This window comes from Vicia villosa, linkage group LG3 (genome assembly GCF_029867415.1).
Source record: "Vicia villosa cultivar HV-30 ecotype Madison, WI linkage group LG3, Vvil1.0, whole genome shotgun sequence".
Taxonomy (NCBI): Eukaryota; Viridiplantae; Streptophyta; class Magnoliopsida; order Fabales; family Fabaceae; genus Vicia; species Vicia villosa.
This window is the reverse complement of record NC_081182.1, coordinates 217,814,995-217,831,540: the sequence shown is the minus strand read 5'-3', so window position 1 is coordinate 217,831,540 and position 16,546 is coordinate 217,814,995. Positions and strand designations below refer to the sequence as shown.

The following is a 16,546-nucleotide window of genomic DNA, read 5'->3' as shown; positions in this document are numbered from 1 at the left end:
TCATACACCTTCCTTAAACATCACTGAAACTATCTCAATCAATTACAAGCCTTGAAGCTCACTGAATCGAGATACACAGGTCAAAATTTGTTCAAACTAAAATCAATTCGTATCTGGTTATTCACACATGTTTAACAAGATGTAGACATACTATTGAGTTTGGTTTGAGGTGTAGATCATTTCTGGAAACTTAATTGAAGTTTGGACACGTATAAACGAAACTACCATTTTAGGGTTCATAGCTTCAAATTTAGGGCTTTCCAAATTAGGCAAAATTAGAAGTTCTAAATAGCACCATTAGATTCGTATGGACAAAACGAATTGAATGGTACCATCGCGCTAAATGTATGTGTGCGTTTGACCCTATTCGCTATTTTGCACGTTTAGTAAGTAACCAATTACAGCGCTTTTGGTAAGAAAGCGCTATTAAAAGTCTTGTCTGAAGGTTGAAGACGAAGACGTGTCCCCCCCTATTGGTTCTGACGCGCGCGCTTTTTTGAATATAACCCTTGGTTTCAGTGTTTTGCAGGCGTGTCATAAGTGATGTTCCCTCACCATCTGGACCATCTGATCTCATTTATGACTCATCCAACGCTCCAGATCACGCATGCACACCATGCTCCCTCACAAACAACCACACAGGATCAGTATCCTTTATTTCTATTTTATTTTCTATTTTTATTTTAATTTCTTTGTTAAATTAATTAAAAATAGTTTTAAAAATCCAAAAAATACACAAAAAATATTTTTAGACTTCTAAAATAATATATTATTTTCTGAAATAAAAATATTTTATTTTCTTCAAAATTTCAATATTTTGCATAATTAATTAGTATATATTTATATATTTGCTTTTTAATTATTCCAACCAATCAAAAAAATCATAAAAAAAATTGTTCTTTGTATTAAATATTGTTTATATATTATAAACTAATTTTGTACATATTTTGAATAATTTTATCTTTAAGTTTTAATTATTTGTATAATTATTTGCATAATTATGTTTTAATTAACTTAAATCAACTTCAAATCAATTTCAAAAAATCCAAAAAAATTAGTTTTGTTTTAAAATTAATTGACAAATATTTTGTACATATTTTAAACTTAATTTCTAGGTTTAAATCTATTTTCATCTTTTTTCTTCATTTTAATTTAATTAATCATGCATTAATTATAATTAAAATAAATCATAAAAAGTACAAAAACATGCCTTTTATTTTTCTTGCAATTTAAATTCCTAGATAAATGTATAGGATGTCAAATTCATGTAAATAGGCTAGTTTACATTTCCTGCACAATCGATGTAATAGCGTAGATTTACTTTCCGCACTTTACATTTCCGCATTTTAATTTCCAGCACATATAAACTGCGTGTATGTCAAAGATAAAATTGAACCGTTAGATCACTAACTTCAAAGATAAATATCTGAATCCAATCACAATCACACTTGCACCTCTTCAGGTAATCCCTTTTACAATCTTTCAAAATCAAAGTCAAATTCTACTGTTTTGAGTACAAAATCGAACCTTGCTTTTATATCCGATGAAAGGATAGATTTTTAAAGGAAATAGGATAAAGACCTTACAACTCAGGGTAGACCTCCTAGTTTGCTTGCTCAAATCAAAACAAACAAAATTCTCATACACTGTTGTTTCTCAAAACAAAACTTCCAAAAGACAATACTTTGTATACATCCAAACACGGGTTATTACAAAGTTAACGTTCTTTTCAAAACATCTTTCGAAAGATAAACAAGCATTTTGTATACATCCACACACGGATCATTACAAAATTCAATTTACAAAGGTATTTGAAACCACATATGAGCAATTTCAGAGCAATCGAAAAGTGATCGAAAAACAAGTGAGCTAAGCAAACTTAAGAGCCCATGGATAACCATGGATACAAAGGGTGCTAACACCTTCCCTTTGTATAACCTACCCCCTTACCCAGAATTTCTTAAAGGTCTTTTTTCTGTTTCTTTTATAAACCTTTCCTTAATTGGATAAAATAAAAGGTCGGTGGCGACTCTGTGAATTTTCAAAAAAAATGCGAAAGCATTAAGCGACAAAAAAGAGTCAGTTCACGTATCTCTACAGATCAGAGGTATGGCCCGGTATTAAAAAAAATCGGAGGTCCACACCTATATAATACCTATAATGGATAATAAACTAAGAGGCCTAAATATTAATAAGAGCCCATAAAGAATAATACATAAAAACATCAATATAAATTATAAATTAACTTAAATAATAGAATTCTATTCTCTATCAGAAGACAACTTGTTTTTAAAAATATTCTTTTGCATATGCATGTTTTTAATACCATTAGTCATTGGTCATGATATATTGAATTTTGATATTAATCCCTCTGTTTTTTATTATAAATTGTTTTAGAAAAAAAATATTTAAATATAAGTTGCTTTACAATTCCAATGAATAATTAATGATATTTTTTATTATATTCTTAAAATTTTATTATTTTCTCTCTTTTCAATTATGTAAATTAACCTTTCACATGTCATTAATTAAAGATAATTTTATAAAATTCTTCTTAATTTTTTATTTTCATACAATAGTTATTATTTTTTTAAAATGTGTAAAAAGTCCAAAACAACTTGTACAGGGCAGGTCTTAAGCCAGAGCAAACACACTAATAGCCCAAGGCCTAAAAAAATGGCCTCAAAATATAATTTTATGGGTTCTGTAAATTAAGGCGAAGTATATTAAATATCTATCATATAAGAAAAGTCTAACATTTTCTGATCTCTCAGACCTGCCACATCAGCAATTGCTCCCATAATTTTCCACATCAACAACTTCACCCATTCTGTTCTTCAATTTATTCTTCAATTCTTTCACGTTAAACTTCCAGCGGTTACGTCCCCTCATTGTCTCCACGGTTACGAAATTGATTTATCATTCAGCAACCACTTCCAATCTTCTTCTTCTACAGCGGTTTCGCAAAACCGTTTCTCTTTCAAATGCTATTCTCTCCCTTTTCCCATTATCAATCGCATCGCCTTCATAATCATACATTCTCAATCAAATTTGTTTTCTGAATTCTTCAATATTCATGAAATTACCTGCTCAATTTCATTTTCCTAATCGATCGACGATTTTTCGTTGTTTGTTTGTGTTTTCATTCTACGCCATTCCGAGTTCGTCTTCCTCTGCGCGCAAATCTGCTACTCTCAGTGATAGAATCGGTTTGTGTTATGTCGTCAAGAATCGTTTAACTTCTTCCTACGTGGTAATGTTTCGGTACCCAGAAACTTTTTATAATTCGCGATTAGAATGGTAAATTTGAAATGCACTATACATGTTTGTATTATGATCCCTAAGAATAGTGACTGTATTTGTTGGTAATGTAGTTGATGATCGCTTACCGTCTCGTGGAAATTTTCAACCTGTGCGATTTTCACCATGCTGTTAACAACTTGCCATCAGATGCCTTTCTATTTGATATGGATGCGCGCTCTCAATTCTTAGATGGTTGATTTGCAGATGCAACAATTTCAGATGTTTTGAGTGAACGAGTATTGTATTCTTGGCAAGGTAAATATATTGAGAATGCGGAGGGATCTACAATCGCTAAACATTGGAATTTCATTACTGTGGGATAAACATTTGAATTGATAACATGTTTATCTCAAACAACTCATTGGAATTGAATTGATAACATGTTGTCAATTGATGTTAAATAAATACAAGCTATTAGGAAAATGGATCGTCTCGCCGAAATTTGTGTCCATTTTCTATTACAAATTTGACTGATTCTATTTGTTTTGATGGACTTATAGGTGAAAATTACAACAGATTTATCTTTCTTCTCTTTAAACAGTCACCTCTGCTACCATTCAAACTGCGGATGGAAAAATGAAAGACAGAACGTTTTTGGCAGCGGATATATGTTGACAGTGTTGATGCAGTTTTGTGGTTCTCGCGGTAAGTGTGTGCATTTTAATTCTGTCAAGTCTACTTAGATTCATAAAATAAACCATTAGCACATTCAATTGGTGTATTTGAAGTAATCAGGTACCGGCAGCGGATATGTGGTGATAGCGTTGATGCAGTTTTGCGGTTGTCGCCGTAAGTGTGTGCATTTTAATGTTGTCAATTGTGTTTTGTTTATCACATTAATTAATTGATTTTTCGTTGTTCATGCATAGCCAAGATCGTTAAGCTATGAAGGGTTTTGGATCATGCAACAAGTGGAGTTATTATGCATCATCTTTGAAGTCCAACGAAAGTATGTTGCTTCAGTAAAATGTAAAAAAATGGTATCATCATTGGCGTTTGGCGGCTGGTTCGACACCTTATGTATCTGTCTCTGGGAGGGTAATTCACAAACCAGATTTATGTTATATTTAGCTATTATTTGTGTTGTATTTATTGTTGTTGTAAATGGTGTTGGTGAAAAGGATCATGCACATGAGATTGAGGAAGAATTGGGCGATTCAATTGAAGGTGCTGAGAGAAAAAAGAGTGGTAGAACATTGAAAAATATGCTTTTTTCACTACCTTGTGCTTTTATAGTGTTTGTCTTGGGAGTGATTTTGGGTTTCATAAGAAGGCCTAATGATTTTGGGTTACATAAGAACTCTGTGATAGGAGTTTGTAACCTATCTTCTGATTTATTTCCCACCAAGGATTTTTCAGTGACAGTTGTGTTGATGAATCTTCTGGGTGGTTGGTTTAGCGCTATGCCATGCTGTCTTGGTGCTGGTGTATTAGCGGGATAGTATAAATTTGGTGGGAGGAGTGGAGGGTGTATGGCGATTCTGGGTGCCGTGAATTTGGTTTTGGGTTTTATGTTGGGAAGTTCGTTGTCGCATTTCTTCAAACAATTTCTGGTGGGGATTTTAGGAGTGTTGTTGTTGTTTGCTGGGACTGAATTGGCTATGGGTTATAGGGATATGAGTAAGAAAGAGGATTGTTTTGTTATGCTTATTTGTAGTGTTTCTGAGAGAATTGGATTTATTAGCTGATTTGATGACAATGGTTCTTCTTACATGCCTTTGATATTCTATAATACAGTAGTTGAAAATAAATTTGTAATTCACATTTTATTTTATTTTGATAAAGGATTACATTTTCAAATCTCTTTTTTATTGTTGTGCAGGAAGCTCTTTTACTATTGTGGAGATTGGCTTATCCTGACAGGGAGCTTCCTTCACTTAAATCAGATCTTTGGAAGGAAATGGGATGGCAAGGTTCAGATCCATCAACAGATTTTAGGTGTGTGATCAAAACCTATATATTTTGCTTTAACGAGATGGGGTAGGGGCATGAATATGAATAGGGTTTTAGTCAGCTATAGATAGACACTCAAAATACTATAAGACTATTAAGTAAGGATTCATTGACTTAATATGATTCCAAAAAGTTACATCCTTGGTAAACTTTGCTCTCTGATTTGACTATCAAAGTATTCCTGCATATTTTCTTGAATGGTTATTTACTTCTTGATTGATTTTTTTTTGTGTTTGAATGAATATTATTATGCAATGTGCATCTTAATAGAGTGATTCTTGTGTTTGATTCTTTTTTTTTGAGTAGAAAATGGCATAGATTTTGGAACCTTCGACGCAATGGCAGATGATAATCACGAAAACCTCTCAGTGTGCAACTCAGATCATATCAAAGATGTGGAGTTCTTTAGTTAAGAAACAAAACAAGAAAGTTACGCGTTCGGCTAAATTTAGAGTTATGGAAATCAACTCTGAAAATGGCACCATCAATAGGGTGGAGGATTTGCTTAATTGGGACATCACTCCATTCAGTGACAACATAATTGCTGAGTACATATGGTACTTCATTCTACTTTGTCTCTGTTAGTATTTCGCTGTGTCTGATTCTTACAAGTATTGACGTGTTCAGTGTTCATGGTTTGTTAGTGTTTCATGGCTTATGTATGACGATACATGGTGTTTAAATCTGTGATACTCTTTTCTGAAACAGGATTGGTGGAACAGGAATCGATGTGCGCAGCAAATCAAGGGTATGTTAATGAATATTCATACTATGATATTGTTTGATATATCTCATGCTATTCATTGTAATCTTATATGTATGTTTTTTATTCTCAGACCATATCAAAACCTGTTTCACATCCCTCTAAGTTTCCTAAGTCGAACTTTGATTTCTCTATTCTGCTTGGAGAATATATAATATTGATTTGTTTTTTTTCTTCTATTTTGCAGAGCACACCTTCGTTCACTATTATCCTACTGCGATAGCAATCTCCGCTCTTCTGGCTGCTTCCAAAATTGCATATCGCAGACTGTATAGAGAGTGGAGCAGAAAAAACTGAGAAAATAAATCTAACAAAACTCAGTTTTCAGTGTATCCTTCTCTAACACAATTCAAGGAAACATTTGAAACTACATGGCATCCCAGGAATAATAAGAGGTAAAAGAAAAATACCCCACGTAATAGCAGACGAAAGGGATGCCGGCGTCGGATTTTGAACCGTGGTGGTGGTGCGATTCTAAAATTGTTTGTTCGAAAACAGTTCCGACCAACCAGTGCAAGCGAGTTGAACTTGTGACCTTAAAGGTTGTTGGCACGATTATTTAGCGGCTGAAGTGAGGAAATCCGGTGCTTATGTGAGGCAGATATTCACGATTTTCGTGTAACAAGGTGGCTGTTTGTGTTGGTTCAGCAGCGATGGTATGAATGAGGAGTATTATTGTTGCGGCTTTGGTTGAAAGGTGGGTATTGTATGAATGGTTGCTGTTAATGTGATGAGGTTTGTGGAAGATTGCCGAGGAGACTGTTGTTATAATGTTGCTGATGAGCGGGTTTGATAGAACTTTCTATTTCAGGCTCATTTACATACATATGTTTTCAAATGTTATAAATGAGTTTGGTTGGCAAGGTAGCTACAGATCCTACTCTTTCCTCGCTTCAATTCCCGTTCTTCATTATAACTGCTTTCAATGACATTTTTCAAATGATTGCAATAGCAGACATGGTTAGCCACTGCCCATTATAGATGGAGAGAGGTTATCGTGGTATACAGTGATGATGACCATGGGAGAAACGAAATTGGTACGTTAGCGGATAAGCTTGACGTTGCAAGATATCGTTTAAAGCACCGATGACTCCTGATACAAAGAGGGAGGAGATTACTATCATGTTGTCGAGTTTTTACTTTCTCGGTAAAGTTGTTTCCTTTTAAAAATGTTATATGTCAAATATGGAACCTACTGATGCCAAAAACTATTCATCTGGTATTCAAGCTGGTAGTTCTGTTAAACACAAGAAATTTGGTAAAACTATGACTGATTATGATTTTTCTTCTCGCGGCAGGGTCATTGTCATGTCTTCAAGCTTATTTTACCCATGTGCTTGTGTTTTCTAAATGATATGAATATTTATATAAATAAATAGATATATATATATATATATATATATATATATATATATATATATATATATATATATATATATATATATATATATATATATATATATATATATATATATATATATATATATATATATGTTGGTTTTTAGTTGAAACGAATTCAGGTTTTCCTACATGAAGATCAAGTAGGAAGTCATGAGATACAATTTATTTCTTACAGTTGCTTGTACCAATTTTGGGAAAATGATCTACTACGTATGCACAAAAAGTAAGATTATGTTGTTAATTCAATTCAGAAAACTCTAAGTTGATTGAGATTTTCATGACAAAAATATTTTTAAAATTTAATTAATTAATATATACGGTCATTTTTCTACAAATATTAATATTATAATTTAATATATGATTTTTATGATTTAATAATATTAATATTTTAATGATTTAAAATATTATCCTATTATACTATCCTATTAACTTATTTACTTTAAAAAAATATTTTTCTTTTTCAAACATCTTTTATTATGATATTAACCTTTCTCTTAAAAATTAATTTTTTTCTATCATTTTTTATTTCCCTCAACCACAATGCGCGTACACGACGGGTACCCGTGCGAACGCACGGGTAAGACACTAGTTATATGTTACATTAATACTCTGAATTGAACAAGTGGCCAAGTGACAATCCACACATTTTGCAACGTCTAAGGTTCCGATTCCCATGTTGATATTTTTGGCAATTCCTTTAACTGGCCCTATAAAGGTTTCAAAGTTAAACAAAAAATTAATCTAGCCATTTAAGATTTTTGTTGATGTTTTTGGCAATTCTTTTAACTGGTCCTATAAAGGTTTTCAAAGCAAAACTAAAAATTAATCTAGCCATTTAAGATTTTTATTATAAAGGTTTTAAAGCTAAACTACAAATTAATCTAGCCATTTAAGATTTTTATAAATTATTATTTTGTTATAATTTTTTTAAATTTTAAAATATCACTTAAATTTTTGTTATTTTAAATAAATTTTTTATAAAACATTTTTTTTTAAATTTATTTTTTATATAAGGTTATTTTATGATGGAAGATTTTATAAATAATGTCAAATAGAACCAAACCCATGTAATTGAAAATAAAATTTTGGGGCGTGTACGAAGGTCTCAAGATTCTTGCGGAGGATGGGTTCACAAAGGTTGAAGTTAACACTGATTCTACATTGGCTGTTAAAGTGATATCTAAGGCTAGGCGACATGCTACATGTTATTCAAAATTGGAGTCAGACATTCTCCACTGGATGGGCAAAATTGAAACGGTTGAATTTTTGTTTGCGCCGAGAGAAACGAATGGTTGTGCGCATGAACTTGCAAGAGATGGCAGGACTAGATAGCATGGTCTCCAGATTTTCCAAGAGATTCCAGAATTTTTACAGAAGCAATTGAAGCTTGATCTGGCCGAATTGTCCATGTCGTGTGTTGGTGTTGGGTAGTTGTTCTTTTTTTGGGCTTTGGCCCTCCTTTGTACCAAAAAAAAAAAAAACTTAAAAAAGAAAAATAAAAAATCAAAGTTAATTGTTCAATTTTTAAAAAACCCATGTAATTGATTCTAATCATTAAAAATAAAACTTAAAAAAGAAAAATAAAAAATCAAAGTTAATTGTTCAATTTTTTTTATTAGGGTCCATTTTTATTATTTGTCTCGAGCCTCTAAAAAACCAGGACCGTTCTGGACTTGTAATAAAAAACGAAGGTAGTAATATTTTATTACTATGTAACTATAAATGGTTTCCATGATGAAGTTCATCTTTGAAGTGAAGTTGTAAAAGAAGAAACTTTTCATTTTTTCCTGATTATGCTTTCCACAAGTCAGGAGGTTTAAATTAATTTAGTGTTGTCTAAAAAGTTTCATTCCAACTATTCCATATACTTTAGCATTTACTTAACATTTAAGGAAGCTTTCTTAGTCATTAAGAAACGCATATATCACCTCTTTTAGTTTTTAGCATAAATAAACCCTATAGAAAGCCAAGTTTCATTGTGCAGCTTCTGATTAGGTAATGTCTAATTCTGCAATGATGAAAGTTGAAGTCAGTGATGATAATGTACACAATGACATGCTCAGCGACTTACCCGATAGCGTTATACTTCACATACTCTCTTTTTTGAGTACCAAACGTGTCGTACTTCACATACTCTCTTTTTTGAGTACCAAACATGCCGTTAGAACATGCATTTTATCCCCAAGATGGAAGGATCTCTGGAAACGTCTCCCCGCTCTTCGCTTTTAGTATGGAGACTTTCGAACTGGTGATATATTTATGGAATTTGTGTCTAAGGTTTTATCTCTACGTGATTCCTCTGTCTCACTGCACACTCTCAACTATGAGCATAGAATTATGCGCTTGGATTCTCCTCCCGTACATAAATGGATTGTGATTATGCTATTTCACACAATGTTCAATGCTTTCGACTTAGTTTAAGTAAGGGAATTGCGCAAATTCCTCTTGCCTTATTTTCATCTCATATTTTAACACATCTTAGCCTTTTTCTTTCTTTTGGTTATAAAAACCTGTTTCCAAAATTTCACAATTTTCCAGCATTATCTACCTTGGAACTAGAGAATTTTCAATTTTCTGCTGGCGATAATGGTTGCGCTGAACCATTTTTGACCTTTAGTAGATTGGAAAGTTTGCTCATTTTTGAATGCAGGGTGGATGGTGCAGGAACCCTATGCATATCAAATGCTACCCTCTTCAATTTTACTATGTGCTTTGAGTCCATGACGACTATGATAACATTGACCTTTGCGCTCTGAGTCTTGGTATATTTGCTCTTCGTGGTGTTCCTTATCATAATATCGGTTGGAGCAATATTTCTTCTCTTAGTTGACATGTGGGTAATTGGTAGTATGTACATTTGGATTAAACCAAATGGTAAGGCAGGGAGTAGGTTGGATCGTATTCTGTTATCAGATGGTTTGATTACTAAGTGGAAGATTGTGGCTTAAGAGGTAGGGAAGAGAGACTTTTCAAACCATAAACCGGTTTGGAAGAAATCAAGCAGATAGGATTGGGGGCCAAAGAGTTTTAGAGTACTAAAGTGTTGGTATGAACATAAGGATTTCCAAAGGTTTGTACAACAAGAATGGAATGCTAAAATAATCAAAGGTAACCCTGCATTTATCTTAAAGGAAAAGTTGAAATACTTGCGTGGCAGATTAAGATGGTGGAACCTAAATGTGTTTGGCATGGTGGACTTGAATATAGCAGAAATTGTGGACGACCTGAATCAAATGGAAGATAAACTTTTGCTACCAAATGCAAACTTTTCAGAATGAGATTTTGAAAGTAGAAGGACTTATCAGGAGAGTTTCTGGCAGAATCTTCACATAAAAGAGAGCATCATTAATCAAAAGTCAAGCCATAAGTGGGAAAAAGACGGTGATAACAATACTAGGTTATTTCATGCGACGATGAAGGCTAGGCAAAGGAGCAACTACATTGGATCAGTTAAGAACTCATCAGGGGCAGTAGTGGACTCAGTCATTGAAGTTAAAAAAGCTGTCAAGGAATTTTTCGAAGCAAAATTCAGAAGATCAAACACTTTAAGACCAAGTTTGAAAACAGCAATCATATACAAGTTGAATGAACAAGAAAGTAGGAGATTGGAGGAACCTTTCACAAGGGAAGAGATTAAGCAAGTGGTATTCGAAGGCAATGGAGACAAGAGCCCAGGGCCGGACGGATTCAACCTGGAATTTATAACGAAATGCTGGGACACGGTGGGGGATGATATTGTGTTGTTCATTCAAGATTTCCACAAAAGAGGTAAGCTCCCAAAAGCTGTTACTGTATCATTTTAGCATTAATCCCTAAATGTGAATGTCCTCTAAGCCTGGAAGAATATCGACCAATATGTTTGATTAGTGGTATGCTCAAAAAATTTTCTCGAATATTGGCTGAGAGAATGAGGACGGTAATAGGAAAACTGATATCAAACAACAAAACGACATTCGTACCTGGAATACAAATCCTTGATGGTGTGCTAGTCACTAATGAAATCTTAGACTATGCAAAAAGGAACAAGAAGGAGTGTATGGTGTTCAAAGCTGACTTCGTAGAGGCATATGATTGTGTAGACTGGAATTATCTAAGGCTTATGTTAATACGCATGGGGTTTGGAGAAAGATGGATGAGCTGGATGGAAGCTTATGTTTTTTCAGGCTCGATGTCAGTTTTAGTCAACGGGAGTCCAACGAAGGATTTTCTAGTGATGAAGGGTTTAAAACAGGAAGATCCCTTATCTCCATTTTTGTTTACAATAGTTGCAGAAGGATTACCTTGTATAATGAGGCAAGCTATTAATAGAGGATTGTATAAGGCTTTCAAGATTAATGAAGTAGAAGAGTATAGTTTATTGCAATTTGCAGATGACACGATAATATTTGCTGATGGATCATGGCATAATTTGTGGACTCTTAAGGCTGTACTAAGAGGTTTTATTATAGTATCTGGACTGATAATTAATCTGAACAAAAGTAAGATATATGGAGTATGTCTTAAGGAGTATCAGTTAGAGGCTTGCTTATCGTTCTTGGGCTGTAAAATTGATAGCATTCCATTCGGATTTTTTGGCTTCACTGTAGGTGGGAATCATAAGAGGATTGAATTTTGGAAACCAGTTCTGAAGTCATTGAAAGATAAATTATCTTCTTAGAAGGGAAGGCTACTATCAATTGGAGGTAGGGTGACATTGATTAACAGTACCATCACAAACATGCTGAGTTACCAATTCTCGTTCTACAAAATTCCAAGGAAAGTACTGAAAGATATTATTGCTATACAAAGGAATTTCTTGTGGAATGGTGTTGGGGACAAAAACTCGATATCCTGGATGGGTTGGAAAGATGTGTGCAAATCTAAGGAGGAAGGAGGCCTGGGTATTAAGCATGCAGGGAGATTCAACAAAGCACTTATGTCAAAATGGCCTTGGAGGATGCTAAATGAAGAGAATGCAATTTGGAGTGGAGTGTTGAGAGGGAGGTATGGCGATACCAGAAGCGGAATGTGGGGCAATGATGCAATTGGTTCAGTATCAAAGGAATCTTTAGGGTGGAGATACATTATGGAATTGTGTGGTGAGAAAGAAAGAGTAATAAAGAAGATCACATCAAGACTAGGAGAAGGAAATACTATACTGTTTTAGAAAAATAAATGGCTTGGGATTGATGCTTTGGCAGTCCAATTCCTGTATCTTTATATAGAAGTATTGTTTAAAGATATCACCATCTTCAGAGCTGGAAATTGGAATGAAGAGTCATGGTAATGGTCAAATATCAAAGGTGAAGAGGTTTTAGGGAGAGAGGCCACAAAGGAATATGAGGAACTAAAGATATGTTTGATTGGGATCAGCCCTGCCGTCAACAACAATGATAGGTTCATTTGGCCATATGATAGTTCTAATTGTTTCATTGTGAAATCGTGGTATAATATGTTAAAGCCACACCCTGCTGTGGCGCTTATGGTCGTTCTAAAACACAGCCTCAACCTCAATTGGGGAGCAGCCGTACCTTCAAAATTCAGATATTTGGGTGGAGGATGTTAAGAGATAGGCTACTGTTGAAAGTATTTTGGGTAAATATTTTCTAATATATCGTATCCACAGAGACTGAGTAATATTGCTGCCATTCTATAGTCGAATTATAATGAGTTAGTGAAAAGTATTGGTTTTGATTGTTTGTTCTCAAATTGCATATAACAAAATAATAATTGAATGATAAAAAGCTTAAAGACGAATAACAATGGTGAATGAATATGTTGAGTTCTAGGGTTCATCAACCTATTCACATGCAATAATCAATTAATCCACAAGTGAACATTATCTAAGTTATTATCTTCATTCATCCTCAAAACTGATATTATGTCTAATGATCAATCTAGAACCACCTCTACCGGTATGATATTCGATCTCTCAGAATAACTATAAAGATAAAGGGAATTAACCGCGATGATTTATGAAAACTTCTTCAGAATCTCATCTCTGAGTATTAATCAACAAGTCAATGTAAAAACCTAGGGCAAAAGTATAAACCCTATCTCTCGATTGATAGTTCAACAATGATATAAAATAAAAGCAAGGTTTTTCATTGATAATAAAACTTAAATAATTGTTCACAGGAATTAATCAAAGTAATTGCATCTTCATAGGTTAACTACTACCTTAAACTCAACACAATGGGGTTTAGCTCTCCATATCCATGAAGAACACACAAGGTTTCATGGAAGGATTCATCTTCATCAAGGGAATGTCTTCAATTGATGTTGAATTCTCCGTCAGAAGTTAATGTTTGCTCTGGAATAAGATTGCTCTCTGAATTTCGTTCACCAAAGATATTCCTCTTATGAGGATTAGGGCTTCTATTTATAACAATTTATCCTTGTAACGCAGCCACCGCGCCTCGGCACGTATTGGCGCGGCGCGAACCTAAGTCAGAAGGGATGGCGCGTCTCGCCCCTTATTGGCGCGGCTCGGCCTTTGTTTCACCTTCCTTCTTTGTGATTCCTCCTCTCCATAAGCTCTACGCCTGCGTGTTTCTTCGTCTTTACTTCTCAATTTCAATATCTGCACAAATAACACCCAAAGTGACGCAAGTTGTTCTACAATTAGCATCGAACCTCTCAAGTTCAATTCTAACCATAAAATCCTCAAAAAGCACAAGATATGTTCACTTTCAGCTCAAAAGGTAGTTAATTTGACAAATGAAAACACTACTAATTCACTCTTAACAAACTCTCCCCAACTTAGAGTTTTATTTGTCCCAAAACAAAATTACTTACCTCAATAAAAACCACCAAACATTCCAATAATCATGCAACAGGTTTTTCAAAAAGTTTTTCAAATGGTTCAATTCAGTGACCAACTCAGATACTCTTTATCTTCCTGCAAACTCAGAACATACACATGAAACAAATTTTGAAAGGAAATTACCTCCAGAAGTTCAAAACACTACACAACCACAGTTGAATCAGCACTAATCACTCTCATCAAAAAGTATGATGAATAACAGAGGGGTTAAATACTCATCCAAACAATTAAATCAACAAATATCCATATCATACGTTCACCATATTGTTAGCATCAAGTCCTGTGGAATATGAGAATCGAAAGGTCTTTATAGGGTTGTAATGTGGTGTAGATTCAAATAAAAGAAGATGTTCAAGGGTTGTTCCTATTCTAGGGAAGCATCCGAATCACATAACTCATTCCTTTTTTCCTATACCATTAGCTTACTCACCCGTTCGTCTTTTCATTCGTAGCTCGATGTTTCTTTTCCTTTTTTCAAACATTTTCCTCTTTTTTTTCCTCAACAACTTTCTAGGTTCAGACGTTGTCTTTCTTTTGTTTTTCTTTATTCTCAACCTGTATTCAGATTCTATGAATGCTCCCCTACTTTTAAAAAGGTAAAAGAGAAAACACATCACCAAATTTTATGGTTGATGGTCCAAAGCAAAACTTTTCATTGAGATCAAAACTCACCAGGTGTTTTTCTTGGTGCATATTATGAAATTTATCTTGACCTCAGGCTCAAAGAATGGTTAGCAAAGGATCACACTCTCACAAAAAAAAAAGTTTTAAGATGGATTAGGCTCAAAGAAACTCTCAGATTCAAACAAATGCCTAAGTCCTTTTCACAGATTTCCACGAACGATGCGACAAACGGTTTAGCATAATACAAACAAGTCAAAGTAATCGATGGTCTCCTGCATATAGTAAATAATGGAAAGTTTTCCTCACAATGGTTAAGGCTAAGCTGATCCAACAAAAATAATGTACCATAAAAAACTTCTGCCAGTATTTACTAACAACCTACGTTTCATGCACACACTAAGAGTTTAAGTTCAAAAATTCATACCTGCCTTGTCACTTATTGAAAAAGAAAGTGAAAAATTATTTTTTTTTTTGAAAAAATTCCACTCACTACCACTTTCACGCATGTTGCTCCATTGTTGGTACTTTTATTGTCTTGCTTGAGATTTTCATTTTGCTGTGGAACTACTCATTCTAACTGAGGAAAAAAAATAAATAAAAGCAGATTATAACAAATATCATCATGTCAGTTATCATAAACATAACAGCTCACTATCCTCCTCTGGTTGCTCCTGGAACTTATCTGGTCGAGCTCCTACCACCCCCCATAAGGAAAAAGGGTTGGGCTCCGGCTAACCTGCAGTAAATAAAAGATCGGAGGAAAAGTCTGTTTTCGCACAACCGCGGCGCACTAGGTTCAACCGCGACGCGCGAAAGCTTCTGCTGAGGCGTCGCGGCGCACTGATATCAACCGTGGCGCGCGAAAGCTTCTGCCTACGTGTCGCGGCGCGGACTTGGGTCCCGAGGCGCGGTGTTGCGTTTTATTCAGCCTGTTGTACCTATTCAATCACACTAGTCCGATGATACTAAAATAAGAAAATAATAAAAAACTTACTGTGTTGGGTTGCCTCCCAACAAGCGCTTTGTTTAACGTCGTTTGAGCTCGACAATCAGCTTCCTTAAGTACTCAGAAGTTCGAGAATACACACTTCCCGATCAAATTCTCCTCCAAGGTAAACTTTCAATCTTTCTCCATTGACCGTTCAACTCTCTTTGGTTTTGCTATCTTCAATGACCATATCTCCATATGGTTTGACTTATTTGACCATGAATGGTCCTGACCATTTAGATTTTAGTTTACCTGGGAAAAGTCTTAGCTTGGAATTGAACAAAAGCACAAGATCTCCGACCTTAAATTCCTTCTTTTTGAGTTTCTTGTCATGGTATCTTTTCATATTTTCCTTGTACATTTTTTTGGACTCATATGCTAAGTACCTGAACTCTTCTAGCCCGTGTAGTTGTTCTTTCCTTTTCTTAAATGCTAGGCTGTCATCTCTATTAAAGAAACATAGAGCCCACAAAGCTTTGTGCACTATGTCTACAGATAAATGACATGCCTTACCATAAACCATTTGGAAAGGTGATGCACCAGTGGGTGCTTTGTATGCGGTCCGATATGCCCAAAAAGAATCATCAATCCGTGCAGACCAATCTTTCCTGGATACCGAGACTGTCTTCTCTAGTATATTCTTTATTGCTCTGTTAGAGATTTCTGCCTGCCCGTTGGTCTGAGGGTGATAAGGTGAGGCAATCTTATG

At 34.5% G+C, this 16,546-nt stretch overlaps 1 protein-coding gene and 1 long non-coding RNA gene across 2 annotated transcripts; both read left to right on the top strand.

Annotated features, from left to right (window-relative positions):
* The first annotated feature begins 5,035 nt into the window (after positions 1 to 5,035).
* LOC131657413 (uncharacterized) lies at positions 5,036 to 7,349 on the top strand. The gene is made up of 5 exons (XR_009300646.1): positions 5,036 to 5,241; positions 5,563 to 5,813; positions 5,965 to 6,004; positions 6,207 to 6,883; positions 6,975 to 7,349. It is a non-coding gene; the product is annotated as an uncharacterized LOC131657413 (long non-coding RNA).
* A 4,788-nt stretch (positions 7,350 to 12,137) lies between these two features.
* On the top strand, positions 12,138 to 12,566 carry LOC131659964 (uncharacterized mitochondrial protein AtMg00310-like). Its single transcript, XM_058929072.1, has one exon. The coding sequence runs from the start codon at positions 12,138 to 12,140 to the stop codon at positions 12,564 to 12,566; it is 429 nt and encodes a 142-aa protein (XP_058785055.1).
* Positions 12,567 to 16,546: the final 3,980 nt, after the last annotated feature.

Excerpts from the sequence above, each read along its gene's own strand:
- LOC131659964 (XM_058929072.1), top strand. The coding sequence starts at position 12,138 with ATGCTGAGTTACCAATTCTCGTTCTACAAAATTCCAAGGAAAGTACTG.